At 42.2% G+C, this 16677-nt stretch overlaps 1 protein-coding gene across 3 annotated transcripts in view; it reads left to right on the forward strand.

Annotated features, from left to right (window-relative positions):
- Nucleotides 1-16677, forward strand: part of LOC136308199 (zinc finger protein 343-like) — a 28943-nt gene that overhangs the window by 7376 nt on the left and 4890 nt on the right. For 2 of the 3 annotated variants that reach the window (XM_066235421.1, XM_066235422.1), the window contains exons 4-5: nucleotides 6189-6315; nucleotides 9391-13391. In XM_066235421.1, the coding sequence (XP_066091518.1) occupies nucleotides 6189-6315; nucleotides 9391-11465 (2202 nt within the window). In that variant the 3' untranslated portion in view covers nucleotides 11466-13391. Of the gene's footprint in view, nucleotides 1-6188; nucleotides 6316-9390; nucleotides 13392-16677 lie in introns of those variants that run through there. The other variant, XM_066235423.1, reaches the window with a different exon arrangement.

Raw genomic sequence — 16677 nt, forward strand, 5'->3', positions numbered from 1 at the left:
ATAAATCTCATGAGAACATCTCACTGAGAAAGCCTAGCAATTGCCTTTAGTCAAAAGACAATTCTCTTAGTAAAACATTCTTTTCTTGCCGACTGTGCTCTCATCCTAGGCCACACAATGGGCCATTCTACTATACCTTACCTAAGATTCTATTGTCTAGTCAAATATTACTTATTTATTATATTTAAACACTAGTTAAGTCCTGACTCTATTCTTCTTAGAGTGTACCACTATCTGCAGATCAAATAAGAAGAAAGGAATGTTTCTCTACTCTATCACATGAAAAGGCTAGGGAGGAAAAATGTTGAATTAAGTGAAGGCCGAAAGGCGCTTTGTGCACAGCCACTGTCTCCTACCCATTCACAAGTCACAATCTATTCTTTCTAACATGATTAAGAAGAAATTCTCCTACAAACTTAACCCTTTACAAGGGATATCATAGCCAGCCTCTTATGTCTATGAGCCCAGTTCAAGGGGCTTACAGGCTTTTCTGTGGAACTCACACCCTCTGTCTCATTTCCAAAGAAATCACTACGAATCTACAGGGAAAGCACGGTACTATTATCCCTGTGCCATAAATAATAGCACACACCCAGAAAAGGGAAGATATAAGGCCAGATTAATTAAAAAAGTCAAAGGGGGAAGTATCATTGTGTCTCTCCTTTGGGTGACTTCTTCACCCCGCAGCCATTGGTCTTCTCTGCTGTGACCTTGTCAGCCAGCAGTTGTGGGTCTTCTCCTGCTGTGACCTTGTCAGCCAGCAGTTGTTGATCGGCTCCCGACACTTAGTAGCTATTTTTATTGATCTAATGAGTAATTGCTCAATTTCGTTACCTGTAGTAGACATAGGTCCTGGTAAAGCTGTATGAGAACAAATGTGAATTATATAGATAGGCAAATTTCATTCCTACAATAAAAGTTGTAACTCTTAAAAAAAAAAAAAGTTGTAACTCTTGAAACAATTTGTGTAATCTAGAACTATTATTTGAAATATAAACAGTTTCTATAAGTTTAATTGTATGTTCTACATATTGTGAATCAGTGACAATGTTAATAGGACAGGATGTTTGAATTTTGTCTTTAACTACAATCAAACTACACTGATTTAAGGTTTCAGAAGCATTTTTAAGGATGACTGAAAGTTTAGCATTATTTTTATAAGCTATTAATATGCCATTTATATAATGGATTATTAAAGATTGAGGTTTTGTTTGTTTTTCTTTTTGTATTTTTCTGAAGCTGGAAACGGGGAGAGACAGTCAGACAGACTCCCGCATGTGCCCGACCGGGATCCACCTGGCATGCCCACCAGGGGTCGACGCTCTGCCCACCAGGGGGCGATGCTCTGCCCCTCCGGGGCTTCGCTCTGCCATGACCAGAGCCTCTCTAGCGCCTGGGGCAGAGGCCAAGGAGCCATCCTCAGCGCCCGGGCCATCTTTGCTCCAATGGAGCCTTGGCTGCAGGAGGGGAAGAGAGAGACAGAAAGGAAGGAGGGGGTGGGTGGAGAAGCAAATGGGCGCCTCTCCTATGTGCCCTGGCCGGGAATTGAACCCGGGTCCCCCACACGCCAGGCCGACGCTCTACCGCTGAGCCAACCGGCCAGGGCCGATTGAGGATATTTTTAACAAATTTTTTCTAAAGGTTGATTTACATAATGTTGATACAGTGTCAGACTATTCAACATTGCTTATTTAAGTAATATAAACTTAGTAAGAATAGTTATGCTTCTTGTTATAGACACAACAGCTAGCATTGCTAGAAACAGAATTAATGATGTATTTTGAAATCTTAGTCTTAATTAAAACATTTTTTGCCTCCTGGGTAAGTTTATTTAATTGTCAAATTTCCCTTTTTTCTATTTCCAAGATATGCCGAGGCTTCAATCTTCTGGAAGGTATCTACTAGTCTCGTATCTGTGGAGATAAGAGCAAATCCTCACCCCTACATTTTGTCTACATTGCTGTTGTAAATTAGCAAACTGTTCATCTAAAAAGTTCATCTTGTGTAATATTAATAAGAGGGTTAGCATTAGCATTTTGATTACCTTGAATATAAGCTTGATTTTCCTAAGTTATAAATTGTAACTCTTTTGCTTTTGAAAGAACAGTCCAAGCTAACATTTCTAAATTTTTTGAAATAAAACATTCAGAGTCTATGAAGGAGGATAGTAGTTCCTGCATATAAAGACAATTATTCAATAGTTTTATACTGGGAGCAAGCTGTTTTTAACTCTTTAAGAGCTTTGACAGAAATTTGGTCATAGTGAGTGTTAAAAACGCCTTGTCAGAAAGGTTAGACTGTAATTTAAAAAGTTGCTTTTTTAATTATTTATTAGATAAATGTTTTTCTTTATCAGAGGCCAAATGACCCTTGTTATTTTCCTATTGTAAAATAATTTTAGAGCTTTGTTAGGGACTTCTCCTAAGCCATGCAGCTTAGTGACTACTGCCTAAGTGGGCTAAAAAGAAAACTAATGTTGCTTAGTAATAAGAGATGTATTAGCTTCTATATCTAAAAGTCTTTTGCATTGTTCAGTCTATTATAGGGCATCAGAGAAACTAAATTCCCGCTTTCCTCAGTGCCTCCTTTTTCAGGATGTTGCCTTACAAGCAGTAACTGTCTGAAGCAGCTTGAGATAAATTCTTAAAATAACTTAATTTTGTTTAATTCCTTAGTTTTACAAATTTGAGCATATTTTACACAAACAAGATAATTTTCAACACAGAAACACAAGTATAACATTTAATTTTAATTAATCCTAATACTTGAATTCTTATTTGATTTCAAACTTTGAATATACCTTACAATGTATTAACCAAATTAGCAAGTCTTAAGGATTCATATTCTATTTAATTTTAATTTAAATGACCGCTCCTTATAATTTCTCATTTTAAAGAAAAAAGTATATCGATGAAACTATTTTTTCAATATAAAAGCCGGCATTTTTCATCTTTGTATATAAACACAATTCAGGTCTTAAAAATCACATTTTAGCCTGAGCTGTGGTGGCGCAGTGGATAAAGCGTCGACCTGGAAATGCTGAGGTCACCGGTTCGAAACCCTGGGCTTGCCTGGTCAAGGCACATATGGGAGTTGATGCTTCCAGCTCCTCCCCCCTTCTCTCTCTCTGTCTCTCTCTCCTCTCTCTCTCTCTCTATCCCTCTTCCTCCTCTCTAAAGATGAATAAATAAAAAAATTTAAAAAAAATTAAAAAAAAAAATCACATTTTAGACAACATCAAACAAAAGTTAAACAAATTAGAATCAGACAAACCAGACCAGACAAACCAAAGAGAAACCCGGGATTTCAGAGCACAGTCAGACTAGAAAGATGCCTGCCTGATTTTAATCAGGGCGTTTCCTGACAGAGGGACTGACGATGGATGAGACTAAACAAAATTTCCCCAAGAAAATTCTCTTGGCAGCTGCTGGGATATTTTCTATAGTCAGATCCAACACATGTCCCCCACCTCAGTTTCCAGGCAAAGAATAAGAAAGAAACAAAATGATAGTTCAGAGGATTGTAGCTAAAACACCAAAGAAAATTAGTATTTATTTATTTTATTATTACAAAGACTAGAGAATTCTAAGGACTTCATGATTCTTCTATATGTCCTAATTCTAATTGAATTTGTACCAACTGATGTAAAGTTGCAAGCTTTTCTTCCTTGTCTCCATCTCCAGTGATCTGCATCCAGGCTTTAAGACAATTGATCTAATCTGAGCTATAACAGCATCAGTATAACCAGTTTGTTGTCCCACAGCTGCATAAGCGCCAACGCCAATGAGCATTTCAAAAGTAGCTCCTGGGGGATTATTTCTAGCGTTCATGCGAGATATTAGAAAAGCCTCCTCTCTCCACCAAGATTTGAATTTTAAATATTGTCCTGGTTCCAAAACCGTACTAGCAAGTAAATCCCAATCCAAAGGAATCATTAAATGATCATTACAATAGGAAGAGATCAGATCTTGAACATATGAGGACTGAGGTCCATACATAGCAACAGATTGTTTGACTAGCTTTAAGAAAGTAAATTCAAATTGGTCAAATTGGATATTATGCCCTCCCCCAGGATCTGGAGCACTAAGAGGAAAAGGCTGCCGAATAATTGGAAAAATAGATGTAGAAAAATTACTAGAATTAGATTCTAAATCATCATGACGCATAAGCACCTGTTGCATTTCAGAGATTTCAGGGAATTGAAAAATCCTTCCCCTGCCAGTACCAATTAATTCTTGAACTTGGATTGGAGGAGCCGTAGGCTCACATATATCTTGCTTTTGAACAGGATAAGCAGTATACTGATTTCCATTCTCCTGTTGTTCCAGTGTAAATTGTAGTTTACTTAATAAATGTTTTAGACAGGCAGCATCATCCATAGGGGCTCCCTCATTTTTTAAGAAAGAGGGATGAAAGCCTGTGGATGGCTGAACTTCATTAACATTATCAGTAACTTCAGAAGCAGGGACAGTATTGTCCAAGTCATTATTCTGTTCATTCTATGCTGAATCAGATTCTTCAGGCTCATTAAAAATAACCTCACTCAAGTCTTTAACAGAATCTCCATCTGATTGCGAAGGTCCAAGGGCTGTAGCAATAAGATTATAAGCAGCGCACATTTCAGCACCAAGTGGATCTCCGTGCTGATGAACACAGCATAAAGAGTTTCCTACTTGTTGCCAAACATTCAAATTCAATTGATTACAATGTTCAGGAGTATACCAATAACAGTGTTTCTGAATAGCATTTAAAAGATGTAAGAAAACATTGTCTTTTATCTGAATCCCAGACCCTTTTAAAAGGGATTTTAAAACTTGTATATAATTGTCACATAATGAATGGGAATTTCCCATGACTTTGCTAGTTTCCCGAAAGTATCGCGTACACAGCACGTCCAACTTACCCTTTCGGGGTTCCATCTGTTCCCAAGCTCTTCTTAAGGACCCACAGTAGGCGCCAAATGTTGTTAGGAGTCAGGGGCACAGAGAGAGAGATCAGACGAAATCATCAAGGACTAGCAAAGGACCACCGCTCGCTCAGGCCCCGAGTTCAGGCTGTGTCCTAATTTTATTCACAAGACTTCAAAAAGCTTGTTTACTGAGAAATTGGCATAACATCAAGTGTAACTTAAAGATACATGGAGTGCACCTGCAAGATAGCTTAGTAACAACATAATATCAGAAGGCATTAATAGTTATTGCTTCTATGAATCCCATAACATTCCTCTCTTTATTTCAAGGGATAATCTTGAAAGGAAGAGAAATCTTATGAGAATGTTTTACTGAGAAAAGCCCAGAAACTGCCTTAAGTCACATAGACCTGTTTCAGTGACCCTCCTTCAAGTCTCAAAACAATTCTCTTGCCAAAACATTCTTTTCTTGTTGGCTGTGTTCCCATCCAAGGCCATGCAGTGGGTTATTCCACTACACCAAGTCCCTTTTAAAATAAAACTTTTCTGTGCATTTGTAACTCTTCTGTTTCGAAATTTCTCCATAGTGCATCCTCAAGGTCACCTTCATGAAAAAACACTATTTCAGGTTTCAATTTTTCTTTTTTGGACATAGAGACAGCATTAAAGAGAGACCAACAGAAAGAGAGGAAGGGAGAGACAGGAAAAGCATGAATTCTTCATTGCAGCACCTTACTGTTCAATCATTGCTTTCACACTTGTGTTTGAGATGGGAGCTACAGCACTGGGAGTGACCCCTTGCTCAATCCAGTGACCTTAAACAGAAGCCAGTGACCATGGGGTCATATCTGTGAACTTATGCTCAAGCCAGCGACCCACACTCATGCTCTTGAGTCCACGTTCCAGCTGGATGAGCCCGCACGCAAGATGGTGATATGGGGGATTCAAACCTGGGTCCTCTGTGTCCAAGTTAGATCCTCTATCCAGTGTGAGCCTGCCTGGTCAGGCCAAGTTTTCAATTGACTCACAAATCACTTCTCCTCGGAAATCATAAATGTCAAGAGCCCAGGAATGGGTATATGTGTCATTTCTGGGCCCATCGATTTTATTACAAAGCCATAGTCATGGCCAGAATAATTTGGAACATAGAACTGTGTACTAGGGAAAGAACTGGACCAGCTTTTGTACATAACTGACCCTCCAGGGCCAGGAGATTTACTCATTGAGTTTGGAAAATTGATGGTGACTTGCTGTTCATTAACAGATTGCTTCTTAATAGGTACCGATCACGTTCAGGGATGTGGCCGTGGTCTTCACAAAGGCGGAATGGAGGAGGCTGAGCCCTGTGCAGAGGAGCCTGTACAAGGAAGTGATGCTGGAGAACTACAGGAACCTGCTCTCGCTGGGTGAGGCTGTGTTCTGTCCTTCCTTACTGCGGTAGCGGGATGGACCACCTACCGTGGGACAGAAAATGTTCTAGACACTTAGAGCCACACAGAAGTGAAGGAATAGCAGCCCCTGCCTATGGTGTCTTACTTTTCCCAATGTGTTGAGTCAGATAAGAAACAAGAAGCTTCATGTGCAGTGATAAAATTGTTTGTTAGACGGTACTAAGCACTTCCTAGTCAAAAATAATGATTAAAAAAAACGGAACAAAGGAGTTTCGAGTGTGACAGGGTGCCAGGCAGAATTTAAAATCAGTGAATAGGTAACATTGGACCAAAGACATAATGTGGTGACGAAGTTAGACTCTTTATGTCTAAGGCAAGCGCATTTCATCTGGAGACGTGTTGGCCCTAAGGCATTAAGGGAGGGATGTCCCTGCAGTGTAGGGAATTGTAAGGAGGCCAGTGGCACTGGAAGTGCAGTGTGCATTTGGCAGAGCAGTGAGAAACACCTTCTGTAACTGTCGGAGTTTTGCGTTTCATGAGCTAGTTTTTTTGTCTTTTATTTAGAAAATTACATTGATTCTTTAATGCTAGGTGGATAAATACTTTCATTCCAACATTACCATTAGTCAGCCATTGACCACTTTTTCTATAGAAGACCAGAGAATAGCTATTTTAAGTGTTTTGTGGGCGATGCAATCTCTAACCACTCTGAATTCTTTCTCTGTTACACTAAAGTAGCCAGGACGGTATGTAGATGAGTGAGTATGATTTTTTTCCCTTAAGAATTTTTGTCTGGAAACCAAAATTTGCATTTTATATTATTTTTATTTGTCATGGACTATTATTCTATTGGCTGGTTTACTTCTCTTTAACAATAGAAAACCATCCTGAGCTTAGGGACATTACAACAGACAGAGAAGAAGATTAAATAGGTCACAAGCTCTGTTGTTCCCACCCCTTGTTCTAGATCAGTGCTCTTCTGTGCAAATACAATGTGAGCCATAGGGATAATTTTAAATTTTGTAGTAACTACATTTTTTAATAAAGTAGACATAACTGGATAAGATGAAAAAAATCTTATGTCATCTAATCTATCAAAATATTATTTAAAAATGTAATCAAAATATAAAACAAATTTTTTTTACATTTCTTTTAAGTGAGATCCACAGAGTCAAACAGAAACACTACTGCATGGGTCTTAAGAGGGATTCAATACCAAGGCCTCTCCTGTAGGAAGCTGTGCTCAACTGGGGCCATTGCTTTGTTGCTTGGCAACAGAGCTATTTTAGTGCCTGAGGCGAGGCCATGGAGGCATCCTCAGCATCTGAGTTTAGTTCCCTCTAACTGCGTCATGGCTGGGCGAGGGGAAGAGAGAGATAGAGAGAGAAGGGAGATGGGGAGAGGTGGAGAAGCAGATGGTCTCTTCTCCTGTTGCCCTGACCAGGAATCACACCCAGGACACCTCCATGCTAGGCCGACGCTCCACCACTGAGCCGACAGGCCAGGGCCGTGTGTTCACATCTTGTTTTGCTTCTTGTTCAGCTCTGTTGGTTCTGGAATCCTGGACAACAGACCTACCCTGTCTGGGTCTGCTATTCTTTTCTTTTTTTGTGACAGAGATAGAAAAAGGGACAGATAGAAATAGACAGACTGGAAGGGAGAGAAATAAGAAACATCAGTTCTTTATTTCAGCACCTTAATGTGTCATTATTGCTTCCTGATATATGCCTTGAGCTGGAGACTACAACAGACAGAGTGACCCCTTGTGCAAACCCGTGACCTTGAAATCTGGTGAGCCTTGCTCAAAGCAGATGAACCCATGCTCATGCTGGCAACCTCGGGGTTTCGAGTATGGGTCCTCCATGTCCCAGTTCGATACTCTGTCCACTGCAGCAGCACCTCATCAAGTCTGGGTCTGGTATTAAAAAACAAGGGGAGCCCTGGCCGGTTGGCTCAGCGGTCGAGCGTCGGCCTAGCGTGCGGAGGACCCGGGTTCGATTCCCAGCCAGGGCACACAGGAGAAGCGCCCATTTGCTTCTCCACCCCTCCGCCGCGCTTTCCTCTCTGTCTCTCTCTTCCCCTCCCGCAGCCAAGGCTCCATTGGAGCAAAGATGGCCCGGGCGCTGGGGATGGCTCTGTGGCCTCTGCCCCAGGCGCTAGAGTGGCTCTGGTCGCAACATGGCGATGCCCAGGATGGGCAAAGCATCGCCCCTGGTGGGCGTGCCGGGTGGATCCCGGTCGGGCGCATGCGGGAGTCTGTCTGACTCTCTTCCCTGTTTCCAGCTTCAGAAAAATGAAAAAAAAACAAAAAACAAACAAACAAACAAAAAAAAAACAAGGGGAAAAGCAGCAATGAGGAAACCACATTGTGAGTTTTAAAAATGTGTTTCAAAGTGGCACTATCCTTCGCCAATCTCCATTGGCCCATGGAAATGCTGTGAGAAGTATGATGTTAGTGTGATGTGGTTGGTCTGGGCACAGGGTCAGAATCCTGAATCCATGGGCCACGTCATTATGTCAATGGCGGAAGTCGCAGTACTATATAGAGTATTTGGTACTTAGAAATTATTTCTTCTAAGTATTTGTTTGCAGATGGGCATCCTGAAACTCAGATTCATTTCTTATACACTCTGTTCAACCACTGTGTAATGTGTATGTTCAGTTTTTTTGTTTTTTTTTTGTAATAAGTAAAGTCATGAAGGAGATTTCCATATAGGTCATAGAGACTGTCACCTCGACGAACAACAGAAGTGTAAACTGGCACCAGTGGGAGAATCATGGAGTGTCATGGTTTGGGTGACTTAGAAAGAAAGAGCTGATGTATTGAAGGTATTTACATGGCAGATTGCTTACCTAGAACGTGCCCAGTCTGAGTGACATGTAGAAGATGTTTCCGGGATGGTTTCACTGCAGTTTCGCAGAAAACCGACTGTGTAGAATCAGAACCTAAAGAATTCATTGGTGGAAACAAATGACATTGTACACATATGATTAATAACAGGTGTGGCAGGAGGGCACTAGTTTTCCTGAGACCAGGCGGGAATCCGTGCAGCCTGTTGGGGCTTCTCTGACTGAACTCTCTTTCTCCAGGACAATCAAGGCCAGAATCAGACCTCCACTTTTTCAACCTTTCGTCCTTCTCCCGGGAGACACTGCTTGGCCAGCAGGTGCTTCCCATGTGCTCGGACATGTGTGACTTCTATCTGCGGGATTCGGGCCTGGGGCATCAGGAGCAGACATCTTTTTCTGAGAGTTGCTGCAGAGGAAACACAGAAGGTGAAGGCAGAGAAGTTGGCTTGAGACTTTCGTTTCTGCAGACGGAGGAGGGGGCAACCTCAGGGGCATTCCACAACCCACCTCAAGGACATTATAGAGAAGGTCATGTGGTGCTAGAAATAGAGCCCAGCTCAGCCCAAGGGGTACCTGCCATGCAGATGGAAAAAGGGAGGAAGGAATTAGAAATCCTGAGATCTGGGTCTGTGAGCTGTAGCGAACATGAACCAGAATGCAGTGTGGAATCAAACATTATGACAAACCAGGTGACTCTCTCAGGGGAGATGTCCTATGTTTGCAGCCAGTGTGGGCGAGGCTTCACACGTCCATCACAGCTCCTCAGACACCCAGGGGTGCACTCATCCACAGAGAAGCCTTTCCTGTGTGATGAATGTGGCAGAAGATTTCGTGATAAATCAAATGTAACAGTCCACCAGCAAACTGACTTGGGGGTGAAGCCCTTTGTGTGTCTCAAGTGTGGAAGAGCATATGGTTATAAGTCAGGCCTCTGGAAACATGAACGGACTCACTCGGGGGAGAAGCCATTCGTGTGCCCGCAGTGTGGACGAGGATTTATTACTGGATCAAAACTCAAGATACACGAAATGACTCACTCGGGGGAGAAGCCGTTTGTGTGTGCAGAGTGTGGACGAGGATTTCTTACTAGGAGTATACTCAAGGCACATCGTATGAGTCACACAGGGGAGAAGAACTTTATGTGCCCAGAGTGTGGAAAAAGATATGTTTTTAGGTCAGCCCTTACGACACACCAGAAGACTCACTCAGGGGAGAAGCCCTTCGTTTGTCCAGAGTGTGGACGACGATTTTTTTTTAAGACAAAACTCAGGGAGCACCAGAGGACTCACTCGCTGGAGAAGCCCTTTGTGTGCACAGAGTGTGGACGAGGATATTTTTTAAAGACAAGACTCAAGGAGCACCAGAAGACTCACTCTGGGGAGAAGCCCTTCGTGTGCACAGAGTGTGGACGAGGATTTATTTTAAAGTCAGGACTCAAGTCGCACCAGATGACTCACTCTGGGGAGAAGCCCTTTGTGTGCACAGAGTGTGGACGAGGATTTATTTTAAAGTCAGGACTCAGGTTGCACCAGATGACTCACTCAGGAGAGAAGCCCTTCATGTGCACAGAGTGTCGACGAGGATTTCGTTCTAAGTCAGAACTCAGGGAGCACCAGATGACTCACTCAGGGGAGAAGCCCTTCCTGTGCCTGGAATGTGGACGAAGATTTGGTTATAAGTCAGCCCTTACGGCACACCAGAGGACTCATTCGGGGGAGAAGTCTTTTGTGTGCCTGGAGTGTGGACGAGGATTTGGTTATAGTTCATCCCTCAGGAAACACCAGAGGATTCACTCAGGGGAGAAGCTCTTTGTGTGCCCAGAGTGCAGACGAAAATTTCGTGATAAAGGTCAGCTAAAAGTACACCAGAGAACTCACTCCGGGGAGAAGCCCTTTGTGTGCTTGGAGTGTGGACGTCGATATGGTTATAAGTCAGCCCTTCAGATCCACCAGAGAATTCACTCGGGGGAGAAGCCCTTTGTGTGCTTGGAGTGTGGACGAGGATATCGTGGAAGGTCAGCCCTCAAAGCACACCAGATGACTCACTCGGGAGAGAAGCCCTTCGTGTGTCTGGAGTGCGGACGAGAATTTCATTATGAAAGACTGCTAAAAATACACCAGAGAACTCACTCAGGGGAGAAGCCCTTTGTGTGCTTAGAGTGTGGACGAGGATATCGTCACAAGTCAACGCTCAAAGCACACCAGATGACTCACTCGGGAGAGAAGCCTTTCATGTGCCCAGAGTGTGGACGAGGATTTGGTTATAAGTTAGCCCTCAGGACACACCAGAGGACTTGCTCGGGAGAGAATACTTAGAAGTGCAGTTGCTGTGGACAAGGCTTTAGCTGGAAAGCAGAAATTCTTATCAGCAAAGGACACAATCAAGGACAAGTGTAACATTTTCATCGAGTGTGGGGGAAAACTTTAGCTACAATTCTGATGTCATCAGATTCCTGAGGACACATGAAGCGGGGATGCCTTGCGTATGCATTGATTACGGTCAAGACTTTAGCAATCAGTAAAACTTCATCTTACACCAGAAAAAACCCTGCTGTCCCTCTGTGTGTGTGTATAGTAATTGAACCTGCAGAGATGAGTCACCAAGAACGCATTTACGAGGCCCTGGCCGGTTGGCTCACCGATAGAGCTTCGGCTGGCGTGCGGGGGACCCGGGTTCGATTCCCGGCCAGGGCACATAGGAGAAGTACCCATTTGCTTCTCCACCCCACCTCCCCCCTCCTTCCTCTCTGTCTCTCTCTTCCCCTCCCTCAGCCGAGGCTCCATTGGAGCAAAGATGGCCCGGGCGCTGGGGATGGCTCCTTGGCCTCTTCCCCAGGCGCTAGACTGTCTCCGGTCGCGGCAGAGCGACCCCCCGGAGGGGCAGAGCATCGCCCCCTGGTGGGCAGAGCGTTGCCCCTGGTGGGCGTGCCGGGTGGATCCCGGTCAGGCGCATGTGGGAGTCTGTCTGACTGTCTCTCCCTATTTCCAGCTTCAGAAAAATACAAAAAAAAAAAAAAAAAAAAAGAACGCGTTTACGAGAGGAGTTGTGTGCATGCACCATGCAGGTAGCTCTAGCCGTAAATCAGCCCCCCCTGCACAAGAAGGATGCACTTAGAGAAGAAGCGCGTGTGCAAGGACTGTGGGTGAGGTGTTAGCACAAATTCAACCGTGACAAAACAGCCAGTAACCAGCAGGCAGGCACATGACGGGTACTCAGGGAGGGGCCGTGTGTTTGCAGGGATTGTGGACAGGGATCCTGTGATCATCTGTCCTTGTTTTCGTGTCGTGGGGAGATCCTTCAGTGGGGACCATGTGGAGCTCTGCTCAGAGCATCTTCTCAGGAACCCACACCCCTGCAGCTGCTGATAACTGCTGCTGATGGGCACGGTGATGAATTCTTCTCTAGGACCTGCTCTGAGCCACAGCGATCGGCTTCTTCACACAGAGTCACTCCTGCCCATGACTAATTGAGATGGGGAGACAGAACCTCACCTCTTATGTTGTAAGGTACCAAAAAGCCTCAGAATTAATATTAATGGTTTAGGAAGCTTAAAAAACATTTTATTCATTTGAGCTAAGTGTGCAGAGAGATTTTGTAAGTGTGATTTCTATAGTTGTGTGATGAGCACCAACTCGGGATGGCAATAGCGTTGTGTTGTCAATGCAGAGGGGAAGGAGAAATGGATTCCCTGTCCTCCCCCCCACACCTGCAAGGAAGTAGGTAAATAGCTAGGAAGGTGCACGAAGAGAAAGATGAAAATAAACCTTTTCTTATATTGATGGGCCATTTACAGGCATTTGTTCCCATGAAAACTACCCTTCCCCTCCTGAAAGCTTATAATTAATGTATATATTTCTAAACAAAGGAATGGCAAATGAACATTAGAAAATTTAGTTATATATTTCAATATGTGGAATAACATTTTTGCTATTGTCTTACCTTACAAGTTTTAATGTGTAGAAATGTTTTTATAGGTCCTATAGACAAATGTTGTAAGCTTGCTAATGAATTCTGTCCCATCCCCGTTCATCCTTTTCCCAAACCTGTATGGGTGAAAACAAAGGTTGTAAGCGTGTACCATGACGTCATGCTCTCCCTGCCAGTGTGTAATCAAGGGTATCTGAGCAGACCCTGAACTATTTGTGGGGCTGCACGACTTGGTTCTGCCAATGCTTCATGTCAGCCATATGCGGCCAGCATATATAATAAATCTCCTCCTTTAATAAACTTCTTAAAATTCATCTGGACTTCGTGTTTCTATGTAAACCTGCGGAATTGGGGTTTGAGTACTTTACAACACTTGACTCTGTTTGGTTCAGACGGTCATCCTGGGTCAGGAGTGCCCATGAGATCTCAGCTGTGAACACACTGCAGGTCAGCTTCTTCCTCTGCCCATTCCAGCCCTCAGTCACCAATAAACCACTCAATCCTCCACCCATTGTCTCTCCAGGGACTCCACTCTCAGAAGACATCTTAAGTGTATAAGGAGAATAGTCACAGCTGTGGCCATAAACCACCCTCACAAATGCCAGCATATATGATACATTCTAGATGTATGAGATGAATGGGCACAGACTAGGGAAAAGCTCACCTCAGGATGCATCATAGAACAGCTGCACTGTAGGCAACCAGCCATCTCACTTTGAACCCTGTATGACCTGATTGGGAAACATTAGTTAACAGCCCTGAGTGAATGTGTTTTGGATGCAACACCACAACACTGTGTGTATGAATGACCTTTGTGCAGACACAGAGAAATGCTCCTGAGGAGGGTGTAGAATACTAGGCTAGAGGTTTTAGATCTTCTCTTCCTTTGTACTGGTAATTAACAAAAGAAAAAGAATGTACTGACCCATACCAGTCCTTAATTCAGCTTAGCAAAAAGTCTCTTATTTATTCATTCTTTCTTCTTATCACCTGATCTTCCTCCCCTGTAATCCTGTTGCCTGTGTTATTGTAAAGTTGTTTTGTCCTCTGGTCAATAACAGCTGTGAGAAACTGTGTTCCTGTTCCCCTTGCAATCAATTTCTGTCCTGAGTAGGTCCCTTACCCCTCCCCCCACCCCCTCCCGCAATGCTGGATGCTGGTAGTTGTGATTGGGCTGCGTTACTACAGTGAATTAGGATAAACTTTAGGTGGCCAGGGAGGGACTGGTGATACTTTCTCAATCAGTTACACCTCACAGTGCTACAGGGGACACTCGGAGAAGACAGATGTGGGCAGGGTTTGTGGGTGCAGTTTATCCTGTTCTTTCTTCTCAAGCTTCCAATAGGACATTCTTGTTCCTATGAATCACTACCACTGTTATGAGTCACCTTGTTGGGGCTCTCAAATGTCTTGAACTCTCCTTCCTTGTGAGTCAGGGGCACAGAGAGTGAGATCAGCAGATGAAATCATGGACTAGCAAAGGACCACCGCTCGCTCAGGCAAACGGCCCCGAGTTGGCGCTGTGTCCTATTTTTATTCACAAGACTTCAAAAAGCTTGTTTACTGAGAAATTGGCATAACATCAAGCGTAACTTTTACTTAAAGATACATGGAGTGCACCTGCAAGATAGCTTAGTAACAACATAATATCAGAAAGCATTAATTGCTATTGCTTCTATGGATCCCACAACATTCCTATCCTTATCTCAAGGGATAACCTTGGAAAGTACAGAAATCTGATGAGAATGTTTTACTGAGAAAAAGCCCAGAAACTGCCTTCAGTCACATAGACCTGTTTCAGTGACTCGCCTTCAAGTCACGAAACAATTCTCTTGGCAAAGCATCCTTTTCTTGTTGGCTGTGTTTCCATCCAAGGCCATGCAATGGGTTATTCCAATTAACATCCTTAAAAACGCTTCTGAAATCTTAAATCAGTGTAGTTTGATTATTTCTGAAGACAAAATTCAAACATTCTATCCTATTAACATTGTCACTGATTCACAATATGTAGAACATAGAGTTAAACTTATAGAAACTGTTTACATTTCAAATAATGGTTCTGAATTACACAAATTGTTTCAAGAGTGACAACTTTTATTGTAGGAACAAACTTTGCCTATCTATATAACTCACATTTATTCTCATACAGCTTTACCAGGACCTATGTCTACTACAGATAATGAAGTTGATCAATTATTCATTAGATCAATAGAAATAGCTACTAAGTTTTATACAAAGACTCATACAAATAAAAAAGATTTAATGCAAAAATTTAGAATAACCAGGCAAGAAGCTCGGAATATTGTTAGAAACTGTCCTCAGTATAGTATTATAAATACTCCTCCATTACCGAGAGGAATGAATCCTAGAGGGCAACACAGTGATAACCTGTAGCAAATAGATATTGCTCATATTTCTTCTTTAAAAAAACTATCTTATGTACAGTTTTATTAATATTTTTTCTTCCTTTCGATAGGCCACACCTTTGCCTAGAGTAAAGGCTAATTGTGTCATTCAACATCTTATTGAAGCTTTTAATGTTATAGGCATTCCTAAAGCAATTAAAACTGACAATAGTCCTGCCTATATACATCTACTAAATTTCAACAATTCTTAGCATTTTAGAATATTAAATATACTACTAGAATTCCATATAATCCAGAAGGACAAGCGATTATTAAACGCAGTAATTACACTCTGAAAAATATGTTATCTAAACAAAAGAGGGGAGAAGAAAGGAGATTATCCCCTAGAATTATGTTACACAAAGCTTTATTTACTTTAAATTTCTTAAATACAGGAGAAGATAATTTGACTGCTGCAAACAGACACTGGACAAAAAACAGTCCTAAGATTAATCAACCTATACACTATAAAAGTGAGCTGGATAAATAGGTACCTAGTGTAGCGCAACATTGGGGAAGAGGGTTTGCTTGTGTCATTGCAGAATCCGGTGAAGTCCTTTGGAGTCCTGCTTGCACAATTAAACTAACAACATGAATAGGAACAATAGATTCTTTCCATATCTGCCTATTGCTGAGATAGAAGAAATGAATTTCAAAAGAAGAATCTTAAAGGTGCTGCTGCTTGGTATTGAAAAGGCTAAAATACCAAGTTGGGTTCAACTTAAAAAGCTGACCTTTAATGGTAAAAATATGCCCACAAGCTACTAGAAAAAAATGCTACTAACCTGTTTTTAGCAACGACTGCTTTGGTAACAATTCCGGTAAGTAGAGCTGAAAATTTTAGTTATTAGGCATATTTGCCTAATCCTCCATTAAGTAGAGCTATTCATTAGGAAATTAGTGCCTTTCCTATTTTTGTTAATGACTCTAATTGGCTTCCAGGACCTTTTAATGATAGAGGTCCCTTAGCACCTTCAGAAGAAGGCATGAAATTAAAAAATTATACAACAGGAGTTGAGGGATTACCTGTATGTATAGGACATGAGCTACATTGTTGAAAAGTAGAAGCTCAAGCTTGGCTCTCTATTGTCAAAAATAACAGTAAAGGAGAGGGAAAAAAAAAAACGTTTGTTACTAGGATACGGATTTAAAAGTAATACATCTGTACATAAAATGTCATAGATTAAAGCCCTCA

The sequence above is a fragment of the Saccopteryx bilineata genome, chromosome 6, assembly GCF_036850765.1.
Source record: "Saccopteryx bilineata isolate mSacBil1 chromosome 6, mSacBil1_pri_phased_curated, whole genome shotgun sequence".
NCBI lineage: Eukaryota > Metazoa > Chordata > Mammalia > Chiroptera > Emballonuridae > Saccopteryx > Saccopteryx bilineata.